The sequence below is a fragment of the Poromitra crassiceps genome (assembly GCF_964638095.1).
Source record: "Poromitra crassiceps genome assembly, chromosome: 11".
NCBI classification, from domain to species: domain Eukaryota; kingdom Metazoa; phylum Chordata; class Actinopteri; order Beryciformes; family Melamphaidae; genus Poromitra; species Poromitra crassiceps.
The window spans coordinates 50,701,986-50,719,964 of NC_139643.1; the positions used below are offsets into that span (position 1 = coordinate 50,701,986).

The 17,979-nt window shown below is 44.7% G+C and overlaps 1 protein-coding gene across 1 annotated transcript; it reads right to left on the minus strand.

Annotated features, from left to right (window-relative positions):
• Positions 1-4,910: 4,910 nt before the first annotated feature.
• Positions 4,911-16,389, minus strand: sdhaf3 (succinate dehydrogenase complex assembly factor 3). The gene is made up of 2 exons (XM_083646145.1): positions 16,177-16,389; positions 4,911-5,868 (listed from the first exon to the last, which is right to left on the minus strand). The coding sequence occupies exons 1-2, from the start codon at positions 16,351-16,353 to the stop codon at positions 5,677-5,679; spliced, it is 369 nt and encodes a 122-aa protein (XP_083502271.1). The 5' UTR covers positions 16,354-16,389; the 3' UTR covers positions 4,911-5,676.
• Between the last annotated feature and the right edge of the window lie 1,590 nt (positions 16,390-17,979).

Here is a 17,979-nt window from a genome sequence, read left to right on the forward strand (position 1 = left end):
ACAGGTAATTAGACCACTTGATCTGTTCAATGTTCTTTCCAGAGTGGTGTGAAGAGCCTCAACTCAGCCTGGTTCTGAGAGCAGATGGCCTTCAAACATCACCATCAACGTTCTCTATGTAGATCATTTTCTCTTTAGCCGTTTGGTTTTCACAGTGTCTAGGTTTCTGTGAACACTGCTGTAGAGTCATAATATTGTGGGGACCATGCATTTCACATACAAATAAGAATCAAAACACAGGAAGGAAGGACATGAGTTTGCTATATATTTTGCATATCTGCACATAGAGTGGCATCATGGATTACCATAAATATTTGAAAACCATGTTGATGTAGGCTACTCATAAAGCCCAAATAGAATATTATATACGGTAGTCATTTCATATTATTTCAAGACCTCGTTATACAGAAATGACAGAATAAGTCACGGAAACGTCACGTCAGTTATGTTTAAACGTCGGTTTAGGCAACTAAAACAACTTGGTTAAAGTTAGGCAACTAAAACAACTTGGTTAAGGTTATAGTTTGGGTTATGGTTAAACATGTCGGGACGCGAACCCGACTCTGTCTTACTCTCTCGCTTGAAAAATGAGGAATATGTTACTGGTCCGCCTTTCACCTGTAAAGCTATTTCAATATCAGACTGTCATTACGTTAAAGACCGCCAGAGGTCGCCGCTACTTACAGCTCCCGACTCTCGCATTCGTAAACATCTGCCGTTTTAACCACGTTGAAAATCGACCAATGGCATCGTTCTCCTTGTTAGGACGGGCTGATTATTTACGGTCTTGGGGCGACTTTGTTCTCCCACACTCCAATTTCACACTAATAACACACCCCACACACACACACACACACACACACACACACACACACACACACACACACACACACACACACACACACACTTTAATTGAATAATTGAGTCCTCCATAGCGGCCAGCGTCTGGCTGTCTTTAGATAGCCCTGCTGTAGTCCTGTGTGTCACACATCTCTCTCTCTGTGTGACTCATACAAAGATCAAACAGCCTCTTTGCAGAGTCTCAATAATAAACATCTTTCAATTTATTGTCTGGATAAATTGATTGTTGAAGAAGTCCGTATACTTTCCCCCCCACAACATGAATCAGGAATAATTGACTCTTATTTTAAGAGAACTTAAGAGAAGAAAGTGGCAGACTGTGATTTTTTTTAAAACTTCCCATAATATCCTGTAAGGTTTCTTGGATCCGGTGGATTGTCTGCTCCAAGTAGGGAATGAGTCCTTACCCCAAGTGAAGGAGTTCAAGTATCTCAGTATTCTCGAGTGAGGGGACGATGGAGCAGGAGATGGGCCGGAGAGTCACAGCAGCGGGAGCGGTATTGCGTTCGCTTTACTGCACCGTTGTGACTAAAAGAGCGCTGAGCCAGAAGGCAACGCGGTCGATCTTCGTTCCTACCCTCACCTACAGTATGGTCATGAAGGAAAGAACAAGATCGAGGATACAAGCGGCCGAAATGGGTTTTCTCTGGAGGGTGGCTGGCATCTCCCTTAGGGACAAGGTGAGAAGCTCAGGCATCCGTGAGTAAGGTGACCAGACGTCCCCCATTTTTCGGGGACAGTCCCTAGTTTTGGTGACCTGTCCCCGGCTGGAGCTGTCCCCGAAAATGTCCCCGATTTCCAACTGCCGTCTGCGGCCGATATGACTCTAGCTCTAGCGGGCTCATTCTTAAATCTAGAGTGAAGATACTTATAGGCTATGAAACTATAAGACCTGCAGCATCCATTGGGACCAACAATGCCATGCTACCTTGTCGGGAAGGAAGGGGGCTAAATAACGCATTTTTAAAAACCGTCATGGTCAATTTCAAAGGGGACCCCTGACCGCTCTCACCTCAAGATATCTGAGTGAGAATGGATTCTATGAGTACCCATGAGTCTCCCCTTTACAGACGTGTCCACTGGCCAACCACTCAAGCAGAAAGGTTGCAGGAGGCTTACGGGCGGGTTAAAAGCATATCACAGCATCACATGTCTATGTAGCCCGTTGATCCAGGCATCCAACAAGTGTTTACATGTTCTGATGCAGCTCTTTCAGGAAATCTTGAACAATGAAAAAGCACTCAGGACGAGACCGAAAAGACTTTTTGAGATCTGAGGCTTTTCATAAAACATTCGGCGCTGTAGGTTCGGACAGCCAGGCCTCATGCTGCTGGAGAACACTTTGACATTTTGTAAAGGGGCACAGTGAATGAAGTGTGTGTGTGTGTGTGTGTGTGTGTGTGTGTGTGTGTGTGGGGGGGGGGGGGGGTGCACCAGGGGCCGTCTTCGTGAAGCTGACACTGTTTATTACAGTACAGCAGCCATGGGCAAAATAAATGAAACCGGAATCGTCCCCCTTTATTATTTCATAGGTAATAACATTGGATATTTGAATGATATATTGATTGATATAATTGATATATAATTGATATTGATTGATATAATGATATATTGATTGCCGGACTGGAAATGTCCCTGATTTTCATTTGAGAAATCTGGTCACCTTATCCGTGGGGGACTCGGAGTAGAGCCTCTGCTCCTTGTCTGTAAAGGGGAGACTCGTGGCGACCCACAGAACACATTCTCATTGAGATATCTTGAGGTTAGAGGTCAAGGGAGCCCTTTGAAAATGGCCATGCCAGTATTTTATTTGCCAAAATGTTGCCTATAACTTTGGAGTGTTATTTACCCCCCCCCCCCCCCTTCCTGACAAGCTAGCACAGCATGGTTACCAATAGATTCCTTGCTCTCCTATTTTCATATGTTATGTTACAGTACCTTATAAAAGAGTCTGCTACAGCGTGTGAAACTCAGTCATGTCGGCTGTGGACGTGTCTTGTGAAAAAGGGTAGGTGCTTGGGCACCACCTATCTGTGCACTTCCCTGCAGACGTTCCCTGTGTGGAATACGATTCTCTCAATCCCATGCCCACCACATAGCTGTGCATGGTGACCTTTAGTTATGACAGTTTACTTGTGATCAGTCAACAGGACCTGTGCATTTTCACATTGATTACTTATTGATTAGCAAGGCTTAGGGATTATTCCTTCAAGTGAATTCAGCTCACATAATCGAGCTATTGATTTCTACCTGCGGTTTCTTGACACATGCAGCCCTGCTGAAGGAACTTCACCCCCACACACGTCTTCATCCCGACGGACACGCTCTTCTTCCTCTCGCCTCGCAGCACGGGTCTCAGCCAGCCCAGGAGCTTCTCCGGTGACTCTGATCTCAATGTGTTATGTATCTTGTCTGCTCTGGAAGGAGCAGGATTCCTGTGGAGAAAACCTTTCATCTGTTAAGTATACAGGCGATGGCCTCGTTGGCCTTTTTTCACAGCAGCCATTTTGGTGTCTAAAAGGCAGGAAGTATAACAGGTTCCACCAAAACATTAACGAGGGCCCCCCGGCACTAGAACACCTAAATGGATTGGAAGTTGGAAACCCGCATTAATGTTTTGCTTGCACCTGTGTGACCTCCTTTTTAGACACAAAATGCCTGCTGTGAAAAAAGGGCCATGGTCCAGGAGTGAGGTGACGGTTCTTTAGATGCAATACACGCAGAGGTGTAACAAAGTACTCAAGTAGAAGTACTTAAGTAGTTTTTTCCCCTTATTTTTATGAGGAATCTCAATACTATAATAAGGCACGGGGTTCCACACGCATGGCTCACAATCGCAAAGCGTGAGGCACGCTAGAAATTAGTTTACATTTCTAGTTTAAATAATAGATATTATTATCACAATTTTAAATGTAGGCCTATATTTCCGTTACTGAGTAAATTAAGATTTTTGTTTTGCAAATCCGCACTATGAAAACAGCACAGTATTTCGACTGCTCCCTAACAGGTCCAGAATCATCTTCTGCATTTAGGGCGCCCAAACTGGTGGCTCGTTAGTGCAGTGACCAATCGAATTAAATCTCGCACAAAACTGGCTAATTGAATCAGACAGGTGTAGCTGACCCACCAAACTGTAATGATCCCCATCGTCACATTAGTTCAGGAATCTCAGTTTCATTTGACACTGCTGATAGCAGCCAGAGCTAAATGGATGTACATGTATGTGATTGTGATATTGCTGCTGCTGCTAGCAGCTCTAGCTCGTCAGGCAAAGGAGACAATCTCCAAACTGAGCATCTCTGCTGCAACGAGCTGTTCAGCTTAGCTAACACTGCTAACATGCTAGATGTGTGAAATGTCATTATTATGGCAAACAATTAAAATACTGTATAAAACGCAAATGTACTTTTACTTGAGTACTTTTAACCAATCTACTCGTTTACTCTTACTCAAGTAATTTCCTGGACTAGTCATTTTACTTGTAACAATACTTGTACTTGAGTACGATTTGTCAGTACTCTTCACACCTCTGAATGCACATTGAGGTATTTGTTTTGTGGAAAATAAATACAGGGAAAAGGAATTCAGTTTTTCAATAGCAAAATTTTGGGGGGATTGAAGCTGCCAGTAGCTGATATTCAATATGTAATGCTGCACTAAGATGGACATGCTAAAATACATATCCGGGGCAGAATGCTGGCTCAGTGGTTAGCGACTTAGCGCTAACACCTCAAAGCAAAATGGTCCCCCAAGTTCATGTGGGTTTCCTCCCAGATTTAAAAAACTGGAGACTCTAAATTGATCCTATCTGAAATAGATGGTGAGTGGTTGTGTGTAGTGTATGTGTCAAAAGTGTTTAGTCTAAATCACAAAGTGCGATTGCAACAAGTAAAATTGTCCCATCTCCACTAAATAAGATAATGGTTTTCTTTATTTGACCAAATTATTTTTAGGTTTTGGACAGTGGCAGCAAATCATCTCCACACACACACACACACACAGAAAATGAAGAATTAAAACTTTAGAGCAAAATACAAAACTGTGGCTGAACTGTGTGCAGTTTGCAGACATCATAGAGGATTTTTCTTCAATAAAATCCTTCCACATCATTTTCATTTCCCAAAAGTCCAGTGTTCAGTGTTCAGCATTTCCCCCCAGAGTTGTATTCTTGTCACAGTGAAAAGGCTCTGAAGCACCATCAGTGCAGGTGGAGCACAGCTGCTGTGCCAAAGCAGTGATGTTAGGACATTCTGAACTCCTAGTCAATACATTATGATGCATGCCTGAACACTATTCATTCCAGAGTAACAAAGTAGGGATGCACGATATTGGGATTCTTTTTTTTAACCGATATCCAATATGCCAATAGTTTCCAACTCGTTTTTTAGTCCAGTGTTGAAAAGCCAGCAGTAAGCACAGAAGTACACAGAGTCGTTGCTATGGAAACGCCGGTCCGCCACTTAAAATGTCCGTGCGGGAACTTGGATTGTTTTTGTTTTTCTTCTTCCCAAAATTCGGCACACAGCTGTTCCGGACCGGACGTCCTGTACCGAGGAAGTTTGGTAGGATTACGTGCATCGTTACACCCCTAGTAGTAATAATTACACCCACACATAACAAAACACAACAAAATGCCATGACTTTCACTGCCAAAACTTTCAAGGATTTTACTAACTCCATGACTTTTCCAGGCATGGAAAACGAGATTTTGAAATTCGATGATTTTTCCAGGTTTTCCATGACCGTGGGAATCCTGAATGTCTCATTTTCTCTTCCACCCGCGTGTTTCGTATACGCAAGTAGCCCGCCGCCACTTCACTTGTTGAAGCCGTCCTCTTGGATATGAAACTGTCTGTTTGGCTTGGTGGACTCCAGCATGAGTTCGTACAGTTGGCCTATCTGATCGTCTTGGAAGTTTTTGAGTTCCCCCTCCGACAGGTTGGCACCAAACTTGACCCGCGCCCCCGCCGACTCGAGCACTTGAGCCTGCAAGGTGTCCTTGTAGTTCTGCGGGAGGGAATCAGACACGGAAAGGCTTGAAACTCAGATAGGAAAGAGATATTATTATTTGAAAGTAATGCGTTTTCAAACCACACCTGCTATCTTGGGCATTGTCACTGGTGAAATTGGACATAATCTGAACAGCAGCAGCTGGCTCGATTACTGGAGTCAACTCGTTTAGCACCTCGTCTCCGGTTTCAGATTCATTAACCACACAGCACACTGTGTGACTGCCACAGCATATTGGTTCAACCTGCATGCCCAGGCTGTGATATATACTCAAATGTGGGTAACATTTTACTTTAAGTGGTCCTACTAGGCCAGGGGTGCCCAAATTCTTTCCCATGAAGGGCCAAAACTCAATCTGGGTGGAGGGCTGAGGGCCAAAAATAAACGTTGTGGAATTACATTCAAATGTATTGTGTTTTATAGAAAATTAACATTCTAAATTTAAAATAACATTTCAATATAATATAAAGAAAAAAGATGGACGCCGTCTCAGCTCTCTATAGTGAAGCCATAGCATGTTAGATCACCGCTCTGGCGGCTGGTCCCAATATAGGTCACAAGTCTCGCCTCCGCGAAATGACATTTTATAAATATTATATTGCGATATACAGATACATACATATGATTTCGATATACACATAGATATTTCCAATCAGCTGTGGAACACTAGTGCAGGGGGGAACCCAAATGTTTGCAAATCCCATGAGTTTGAGTGGACTATCCCTTTCTTCAGTTGAGGAGAACCCGAGTGGCAAACCAGTAAGAGGATTTCCGCTGAAGCAATTTGATGAAAGTAGTCCACTCCCCTGATTAGACAGAACCAGCTGCCAATAGACCCTTTTCACGGGGGCCATTTTGTGACAAAAAGGCAGGGTAAACAAACAAAGGTGCAAGACACTAATGAGGGGTTCCAACTTCCAATCATGGAAGTGTGGAATTTGGCATGGACGTCAGAGGCAGAGTAGGGTGGGCTCTGGGCTGCCCCCTACCATCTTGCATTTCGGGAAATTTCCCTGCCCCCCCCTCTCTCTCTCCCTCCCCCGCCCCCTCCCTCTCTCTCTATCTCTCCTCCCCCCTCTCTCCCCCCCCCCCCCCGCCCCCTCTCTCTCTCTCTCCTCCCCCCCCCCCTCCCCCTCCCCCTCCCTCCCTCGCCCCCCCCCCCCCCCCCCTCTCTGGGGAGAGCTTGTCTGTCCCAATGCAGCCGATGTATTAGTGCAGCAGAGACGTCCCATGCGTACTTGAGAACTAATGAGATTACACCGAACACTCACTGGATGTCATAATCACATTTGGAGTCCCGCTCGTCGGCTGTTCGCGCCCTTCTGCTCTTTTCTGAGGAAGCTGAGATGGAACGGTGATTCACCCCCTCTTTAAAGAAGGGGGGGAGAGAGAGATGAGGGAGGTAGAGAGACAGAGAGGTAGAGAGAGAGAGAGAGAGAGAGAGAGAGAGAGGAGGGAGATAGAGAGACAGAGAGGTAGAGAGAGAGAGGAGGGAGATAGAGAGACAGAGAGGTAGAGAGACAGAGAGAGGAGGGAGATAGAGAGACAGAGAGGTAGAGAGAGGGAGAGAGGAGGGAGATAGAGACAGAGAGAGGTAGAGAGAGGTAGAGAGAGAGGGAGATGAGGGAGATAGAGAGACAGAGAGGTAGAGAGACAGAGAGAGGAGGGAGATAGAGAGACAGAGAGGTAGAGAGAGGTAGAGATGAGGGAGATAGAGAGACAGAGAGGTAGAGAGAGAGAGGAGGGAGATAGAGAGACAGAGAGGTAGAGAGAGAGGGAGATGAGGGAGATAGAGACAGAGAGGTAGAGAGAGGTAGAGAGAGAGGGAGATGAGGGAGATAGAGAGGTAGAGAGAGAGGGAGATGAGGGAGATAGAGAGACAGAGAGGTAGAGAGACAGAGAGAGGAGGGAGATAGAGAGACAGAGAGGTAGAGAGAGGGAGAGAGAGGTAGAGAGAGAGAGAGATGAGGGAGATAGAGAGACAGAGAGGTAGAGAGAGAGATGAGGGAGATAGAGAGACAGAGAGGTAGAGAGACAGAGAGAGGAGGGAGATAGAGAGACAGAGGTAGAGAGAGGGAGAGAGGAGGGAGATAGAGAGACAGAGAGGTAGAGAGAGAGAGAGAGAGAGATGAGGGAGATAGAGAGACAGAGAGGTAGAGAGAGAGAGGAGGGAGATAGAGAGACAGAGAGGTAGAGAGAGAGAGGAGGGAGATAGAGAGACAGAGAGGTAGAGAGAGGTAGAGAGAGAGAGAGATGAGGGAGATAGAGAGACAGAGAGGTAGAGAGAGGTAGAGAGAGAGAGAGATGAGGGAGATAGAGAGACAGAGAGGTAGAGAGAGGTAGAGAGAGAGAGAGATGAGGGAGATAGAGAGACAGAGAGGTAGAGAGACAGAGAGAGGATGGAGATAGAGAGACAGAGAGGTAGAGAGAGAGAGAGAGAGAGAGAGATGAGGGAGATAGAGAGACAGAGAGGTAGAGAGAGAGAGGAGGGAGATAGAGAGACAGAGAGGTAGAGAGAGAGAGGAGGGAGATAGAGAGACAGAGAGGTAGAGAGAGGTAGAGAGAGAGAGAGATGAGGGAGATAGAGAGACAGAGAGATAGAGAGACAGAGAGGTAGAGAGAGGGAGAGAGAGAGATGAGGGAGATAGAGAGACAGAGAGGTAGAGAGAGGGAGAGAGAGAGAGAGGGAGAGAGAGAGAGAGACAGAGAGGGAGAGAGAGAGAGAGAAAGAGACCTACACAGACAGTAGGGAGAGAGAACAGAGAGTGGGGGGGGGGTAATTTTGTGTTGCTTGCTACAGCATTTTGCTCAATGGTAGCTTTCTATAATACACTAATAAAACTCTTTGGGTTACTTTCAGATTTGTGAAGATTTAGTTCATCCTTCGCTCAACATCTAATGACTCTACTCTAATCATGTAGTGTATGAGACGCTATGACATGATGACACATTTAAATCAGCCCACCGCTGCTTCAGAATCATATGAAATGTCATGAAACATGTGGCAGCTACCGGTACTTTAAAGAATCTAAACTATAAGCCAGCTTTGATTTGTTTGACTTTGTTGTCACAGCACAATTCCATTTGTGTTATTTTATAGTTTTGATGTCAACTAGAGTGCATTTACATGCACACCAATAAACTGTTTATTAGCGGATTTCTAGAGTTACCTGATTATTCAAGTTGTCATGTAAACAGCATAAACCGATAAGCTTTATCCGTTTATGGTCATAAACGGGTTATGAATTAACCGATAAACACACCTAGGTTTCTGGGCAATAATCGGTCTTCTCTCTGCATGTATCCAGCATAACCGGGTTTCTTTCGGGTTTATATATCTGCGCATGTACGACTTGCAGGAGAGAGAAGCACAGGAGCGCGTGAGAGGCAGGGAGAGACGCGCTGCACTCACTGGCCCCTCGGCTCTCCTCCCGGTTCTCTCACCGGCATGCCGGTCTCTCCCCCGGCCACAGCGCACCACAGCCGGCTTGGTGAGATGACAGCACGGAGCCCCTGGCTGAGCGGAGCGGGGAGCTCTGCTCTCTCTTCCCGCACAGAGCCGGTGTCCCTGTAACGGCACCGCTGCTGCACTGCACTATGTTGAAATGTGGATATTCTACAGGAGAGGAGGAATATTTGTCTCGGATTGCAAATAGAATGACGTAGCCTACAGGCAACAGACTCAGTCGTTCAAAACACAACACACACATAACGTTAATATCCGTGACAAATTGTGTCCGTTTTCTGACAGGTACAGGCCTATTTCAATTCAACACACGTTGTGGGTCATGAACATTTGACGTGCTTAAGTCACCTCACCTGCCTGCCTCTGTGCTGTGTGCTCAGTAAAGTTGGAAATATTATTGACAGATGCACTTCCAAAGCGACGCCTATTCCAATTTTAGTAAAGTAGACGAGATACACAACCTAATTTTCACCTAAACCATCCTCTGCGCTGGACAAATAAATTAGGAAAATGTGATTTTGCATTTTGCAGCTATATTCTGTTGTTTTATTCCGGAATTACTGCCGCCTTTCTGGAGAGAAATCCGACTAATTGACTGAATCATGTAAACCCGGGTTTCTCCTATTGTCGGATTATTAAAGTGCATGTAAACGCAGAAATCAGATTATTGCCATAAACTGATTATTCCCACTTATCAGTTTATTGTGTGCATGTAAACGCACTCTTCTAAATGGTAAAAAAAATGAAGAAAAAGCTGGTGTGTCAAACCTTTTGAATGGTAGTGTATCGATATGCAAATGTTCTAGCAGAGTAACGTTGCTAAAGTAGAACTGAAACAACCTGGCCAAGAAAAGCAGCACCAAGTTACCGACGCTACAAACATGACATTAAAACACACACACACACACACACACACACACACACACACACACACACACACACACACACACACACACACACACACACACACACACACACACACCGATGCTGGAAAAAAAACCTGTACCTAATGACTCATTTTCAGTCTCTCCAGTGACTGCGAGGACAGACAGGACAGAATGGAGGTGTGGTGAGACTGTGGTAGCCTACAACTACAACAACACACACAGCTCAGCTACAACAACACACACAGCTCTCAGCTACAACAACACACAGCTTCACAGTTACAACAACACACAGCTCTCAGCTACAACAACAACACACAGCTTCACAGTTACAACAACACACAGCTTCACAGTTACAACAACACACAGCTCTCATCTACAACAACACACACAGCTCTCAACTACAACAACACACAGCTTCACAGTTACAACAACACACAGCTTCACAGTTACAACAACACACAGCTCTCAGCTACAACAACACACACAGCTCTCAGCTACAACAACACACACAGCTCAGCTACAACAACACACAGCTCTCAGCTACAACAACACACAGCTCTCAGCTACAACAACACACAGCTCTCAGCTACAACAACACACAGCTCTCAGCTACAACAACACACACAGCTCAGCTACAACAACACACACAGCTCTCAACTACAACAACACACACAGCTCTCAGCTACAACACACACAGCTCTCAACTACAACAACAACACACAGCTCTCAGCTACAACAACAACACACAGCTCTCAGCTACAACAACAACACACACAGCTCAGCTACAACAACACACACAGCTCAACTACAACAACACACACAGCTCTCAGCTACAACACACAGCTCTCAGCTACAACAACACACACAGCTCTCAGCTACAACAACACACAGCTCTCAGCTACAACAACACACAGCTCTCAACTACAACAACACACAGCTCTCAGCTACAACAACACACAGCTCTCAGCTACAACAACACACAGCTCAGCTACAACAACACACACATCTCAGCTACAACAACACACAGCTCAGCTACAACAACACACACAGCTCAGCTACAACAACACACACAGCTCAGCTACAACAACACACAGCTCAGCTACAACAACACACACAGCTCTCAGCTACAACAACACACACAGCTGTCAGCTACAACAACACACACAGCTCTCAGCTACAACACACAGCTCTCAGCTACAACAACACACACAGCTCTCAGCTACAACAACACACGGTACGTGCACATCTACAATGGCACGGCGGCTTGCCTGCTGAAAAAGCCGCTTTGACGCTGCATCTTGATAGGCTGTCTTGCTGTATTCTCGATTCTGATTGGTCCATTTCAACATCGCGCTGGAACCGCCCCCAGCGTTTCAGCGTTTCACTGTCGCAGACTAGAGGCGGCTTGTCTCCGAGCGGCTTCACGCTCGCGGGGCGGGACTAGGGCGGGACCTTTCGTTGAAGCTACCCAATGACAGCTCTTCCTACACATTTCCTCCCCGCACCCTCCTGTGTACAACGTTTCTACAGGCTACAGCTCCAAGCTGGAAGCTGGTTTGCACGCCCACAAAACGCTGCGACACAGCGGAAAAGCGAATTTGCCATTGTAGATGTGCACGTACCGACACACAGCTCTCAGCTACAACAACACACACAGCTCTCAGCTACAACAACACACACAGCTCAACTACAACAACAACACACAGCTCACAGCTACAACAACACACAGCTCTCAGCTACAACAACACACAGCTCTCAGCTACAACAACACACACAGCTCTCAGCTACAACAACACACAGCTCTCAGCTGCTACAACAACACACACAGCTCTCAGCTACAACAACACACACAGCTCTCAGCTACAACACACAGCTCTCAGCTACAACAACACACAGCTCTCAGCTACAACAACAACAACACACAGCTCTCAGCTACAACAACACACAGCTCTCAGCTACAACAACACACACAGCTCTCAGCTGCAATCACAGCACTTCATTAGATAAATTACCTCTAATGAAGTGCTTATTTACCGTCCCTCTGTAATTCTTAATTGCGTTGGAAAACATTGGCTCTCCGCCATAGTCCCATAGTCCCATAGTCCCATAGTCTCATAGTCCCATAGTCCCATAGTCCCATAGTCTCATAGTCCCATAGTCCCATAGTCTCATAGTCCCATAGTCCCATAGTCTCATAGTCCCATAGTCCCATAGTCCCATAGTCGCATAGTCTCATAGTCGCATAGTCTCATAGTCCCATAGTCGCATAGTCCCATAGTCCCATAGTCGCATAGTCTCATAGTCCCATAGTCTCATAGTCCCATAGTCCCATAGTCGCATAGTCTCATAGTCGCATAGTCTCATAGTCCCATAGTCGCATAGTCCCATAGTCCCATAGTCCCATAGTCCCATAGTCCCATAGTCCCATAGTCTCATAGCAAAGAGTCTGTCTGGTATCACCACAGATTTCACAATTCAATACGAAGGTCCCGATTCGATATCAGTTCGATATCGATATTTCCATTAAAATACCAATTTTGCTTGGATATGAAAGAGATTCTCACAGAACTAATGCTGTAAATGGTACACGGAAGGAACCCTCTAACCTGGTGCATTATTAAAAAATATATGAATGTTTACAGATGTTTACCAGATCTTGTTGTTAGACAACAAACAAAATAATTGATACCATGATCAACAAGTCAATGGAAGTCCAATTCATTTATAGAATAGATCGACCAGTGAAACTCAGCTTGTTGTCAATAGCCGATTAGCCGTCAAGAGCCAATCAAATGCCCACGTTTCTTTGTTTGTCTACCAGTGTGATTTGGTTTCATGAACAATAGCTCAGCCTGACGATCACGTCTATCACGGGTTCACAGATATTGAGAGTTGATTTGAGTTCAGCTGTGGACCAGTGATGTCATTCATGCATACATGAGATCACTGGTCCACAACACAAATGAATGTCTGATTTGACATAGAATTGCTTGGTTTCTCCCAATAGATCGTGATATAATAGCCTGTTTTGGTAGCTCAGCCTATTAAAACCATAAAACCCAAGTCCCAATTAAATTTAAAAAATCAAACAAGCTCGTGCCAAAGGGATTTTATGATTGCCAGATAGTCTGATTAAAAAAGGAAGGAAAAAAAGAATAGTTGAATATTCATATTGAACAGCCAAGTCTGATTGGACTGGCACAAGTCTGAGTCTGAAGACAGTCCTAACTGGCAACACGTTGTATCTAACTCACAGTCCTAACTGGCAACATGTTGTATCTAACTCACAGTCACTTCCAGCTAACTGGCAACACGTTGTATCTAACTCACAGTCACTTCCAGCCCAAACAGGTATCAGCCCTCAAACGCTAATGCTGCCGTTTTCCACAAAGCACTTGCCAAGACCATTGAGCACAGTCAGCTCCCTTATGGAATTTTATATTATAATCAGAAGCTGCAACGCTGCTCAGGCTGGAACGGGGCTGGCTTGGCATAATTAATGAGTAGTCTTTTATCAGAGCTCACCGAATCAGACAGGACCATCTGTACTCCTCTTTGGCTAATTGATACAGAAAACCTGTTGTAGATCTACCTCAATCATACTCTGAAGCCATGACATCCGTTCAAAGCCTTCTCCTTATTCTATAAAAACAGATGTCCTGAGATTTTGTTTTCACTCTTAAAAGTCAATAGATTTGTCAGTGATTTATTTATTTGATTTATAAGCACCAGGGGTCCTCGAGGGGGTTCCAGGGGATCCCCAGCAAATCGCCAAATTGTTCAACTTGATCATTATATAATTTACAAGAAGTTAACACAATTGAATGTAGAAGATTTGGGACATTGAGACAAAATCTCATCAGATGGGGGTCCGTGGCTCTCTGAGGGGTCCCTCATTATGTAAAGGGTTGAGAAGCAGCTCTAGGCTACAGTAAAACTGCCCCAAAAGTCACAATTGTTCTGCAATTTGGTGTCTCTCTCCTATCCTTTTGTATGGTGGGAAAATGGAGACTGAACCTAGAGTGCTGAGTTTCTTGTTTTAGTGAAACCACGCTGCCATCTTGTGGCAAGGAACCACCATAACAAGCAATGCATTAGTACAGTACAAAGCATTGTGACGGGACACATTACAATCCTTCTTATAACACATTATAATGCCAGCATAATTCCTAAGTATAGTTATCATGCATAGACATTTATAATGTTTTATAACTTTATACACATTACTGAGAATCTGTTATCAATAGTCATCTGTTATTATGTTGGGGACGGCATTAGCTCGGGAGGTAGAGCAGGTCGGCCAATGACTCAAGGGTTGGCGGTTCGAATCCCGCTCCCTCCCAGCTGTTGTCGTTGTGTCCTTGGGCAAGACACTTAACCCTCATTGCCTCGTATGAATGGGTATGAATGTCTATGAATGTTGGTGGTGGTCGGAGGGGCCGTAGGCGCGAAATGGCTGCCACGCTTCCGTCAGTCTTCCCCAGGGCAGCTGTGGCTACATCACCCGTAGCTTACCACCACTGGTACGAATGGTGTGAATGAATAATGATTCCTGTGAAGCGCTTTGGGTGTCTAGAAAAGCGCTATATAAATCCAATCATTATTATTATTTATCAAGTTTTAAGGCTTTATAATGAGTACTGTTATAAAACAGTATCACTGTCTATGCATGATTAGAGAACTATAGCTACTCATTATAATTATGCCGGCATAATTATGATGTATTATAGCCTAAGTATGATTTTGTATTACAGACACGGCCTTCATAGAAAGTGTCACCCAGTGGCTTTCATGCTTAGCCCCAGTAAAGTTTCCTTCTCTTGCGTGTGGAACCGAAGTGAATCAGCGTTGATTCCTCGTGAGTCCAGTGTGGTAGCGAGTGGATTGGTTAAACTCAGTCCCCAGTATAAAGGCATGTTAATCAGCTCCGCCAAGGGAGCTATAGCTCTCTTGGTGTAGTGGTTAGCTGTCTGACTCGCAAGCCGAAGGTCGGCGGTTCGTATCCACCCCTGGGCAAGCCCTTAACATGGGTTACTGCAAGTACCACCTACACACAACATTATTTTTTCCGGGTTAGAGCTCCCAGCCGTCACAGAACTCTGGACAAAATTACATCTAGAAATATTCTCATATTTGGGTTTGAGAGACAACATCTCATCAAACGGTGGTCTGTTGTTCTGATGTCGATGAGGGCTCCTTGATGTGAAAAGGGTTGAGAATCACTGGCCTATAGGGAACCTAGATCTCTCTTTAAATAATGACATATAGGCCTAGAACTGTCACAAAACTCTACTGTTAAGTATCTTTGCCAAATTCTAAGTGGGTATACTCCAATCCTGGAGCTTTCCTGCTGGCCTGCGCTTCACATGTACACACCACTGGCCACACCAACAGGTGAATCAGAAAATTAAACCTTTACTAAAATGAGTGCATAAATCATACTGTATTGAATGCTTCTGGTAATTATTTTATGTTTATATTGTTGTTGCTGTTGGTTTTTTTTTATCTACCTGTTTTAGACCAAGGACCACAATGGAAATAAGTCTTGACTTTATTGTGCTTTATCCTTGATGCTATTCTTTGAGATCCGTGTCTGTGCTTTGTTTAGTACACTGTATTTCAATTTGTAACCGTCAAATAAAATAAAATAAAATAAAATAAAATCAGTGCCGTTTGGTGAATAGAATGTATGCCGAAATAGTGCAATAGTGGATCCCAGTCATTTAGACGTTTAATTCGCGTTGTAACAGGTGTGTATGTCTGCCAATACACAGGGGAATATTTAACTTCTTGATTTTTTTAATAGAATTTGGCCTGCCCTTCTGTGCATGGTAATTTGATCGTTGTCAGGGCTATGGTGCAGTTTTGTAATGAAGTGACACGACCTTGTCAGTTATAAGCTGTAGGCTACTGTGTGTAGTTTGTAATGTGTTATATTATAATAATACTTACCTCCCATTCGACCATGAAGCCCTTCACCTCTCCGGGAGGCGCAGCTTTGTGTCTCCTGAACTCGTCTTTCACATACTGGTCACCGACGCCTCTTAAATCTATCGGGAGGAATCGATGCAACAGAAGAATTCTCTTGTACAGTGAACGGACTCTGGAGACATGGACGGAGGTCGCCATGGAGCTGGTGAATAACCTTCTATTTCAGTTCCCAGTGTCAACCAGGGATGTCAACAGAGTTATTTAACGCTACATGTGTGTCCCTTGTTTATACAGGAAATGATACCTTGGCCTGTCCGTCTTTGATTTAAGGTGGTGTGTTTCTTTATACTGACCCCTGGTGGCGAGTCCAAGTATTCACAGTAGCCTGTGCATTTCCTAAGTATGCAGTGGTGGAAGAGAGATCTTTTAGTAAAAGTAGCAATAGAACAATGTATTGGAGGAGAAATAAGAAGTGAACTGAGGAAGCGTAAAAGTGCTTTATATTATAGACTTCCTGATTTAACCTCCGTTAGAACTTTTATTTATGTTTTTAACCTTTAAACAACATCTTGAGTTGAGCTGAAAATATCGTTTTTACGACCTTTGGAGCGTGATTTCACAACTTCCCAACATGCTATCGAGACGAGGTCAGAGCAGAATGAAATCTTAGCTTCGCAGCTTTCAGGAGATACCAGGCCAATCTCAGACAGTTTGTTCCGTTAATTCACAACCTTCCCCGACATGCTACACAGACACGAACTACTGACACATACAGGACAACAGTGTGTCATATGCAGTTTAACCCATTGATACCTGATGCAGCATTAATTTTGCGTGTATATCCCTCATTTGTGTGTGTATCCCTTTAAGACCGCCGGTCTTAAAGGGATACACACACAAATGCTGCATCAGGTATCAATGGGTAAAGCAGTGGTTATCAGAATGGGGCCCCCAGGGGTCCTTGAGGGGGGGCCCCAAAAAAGGTGAATCATTTCTTTTCACTATAATTTCATCCATAAGTAACACAATGACAGAATGCATATGAGTATTTTGGTCATGGCTTACCCTGCTAGCCGGGCGCTCCTCGCTCATACTGAGCGTTAGCGCCCGGGGACCCACTTAGCATCTCCCATCAGACAGCTGTGCCGCTCTCGCGTCTCTACACAAACTACATTTCCGCGTTTGTGCCAAGCAAGTTGCAATACCATTCCGTAAGTGTGGGGGGCATTAGTGAGTAAACAGTGCGTCGCATGTCCGGGTTGACTCCAGATGAATGATTTTAGGTTTCTCAAAGACAGAAAAGTGGATTTTATGCAACAATTTGGAAGCGACAACAACAGTTATTTAGAAACATGCGTGCCCGTCAGCATGTCCTCAAGTGCCCAACGCCCGGGTGGGGTCATCAAAAGGGCCTTTCTGTGTGGAATTTGCATGTTCTCCCCGTGCCTCCCGGGGGTTTCCTTCATATAGGAACCCCTTCGCCTCCTCTGGTTGTTAGGGGCGCCTGTTCAGAGGGAGGGGAACTGGTTGGAATAGCATGATCCTCCCATGTGCTATGTCCTACCAGTGAAGCTTCCCCTGTCAGGTAAAAAGAAGCGGCTGGCTACTGCTCATGTCTTGGAGGATCATGGAGCCAGTTTCGGGTCTCCCCAGATTGGCAGAGGGTGGAGCAGCAACCAGGATAAATAAATTAAAATTAGCACTAACGGGGGATAAAAATGGGATAAAAAAAAATCGGGGAAAAAAAATATATATAAAAAAAAAAGATGTTAGGCATCGGATAGCATCTTCACTTCAAGTTTCTGGTTCAGGTAAGGACTCGTT

Excerpts from the sequence above, each read along its gene's own strand:
- sdhaf3 (XM_083646145.1), bottom strand. The coding sequence starts at position 16,353 with ATGGCGACCTCCGTCCATGTCTCCAGAGTCCGTTCACTGTACAAGAGA. Across the intron at positions 5,869-16,176 it reads GCTTCATGGTCGAATGGGAG|AACTACAAGGACACCTTGCA; the intron begins GTAAGTATTATT and ends TCCCTCCCGCAG.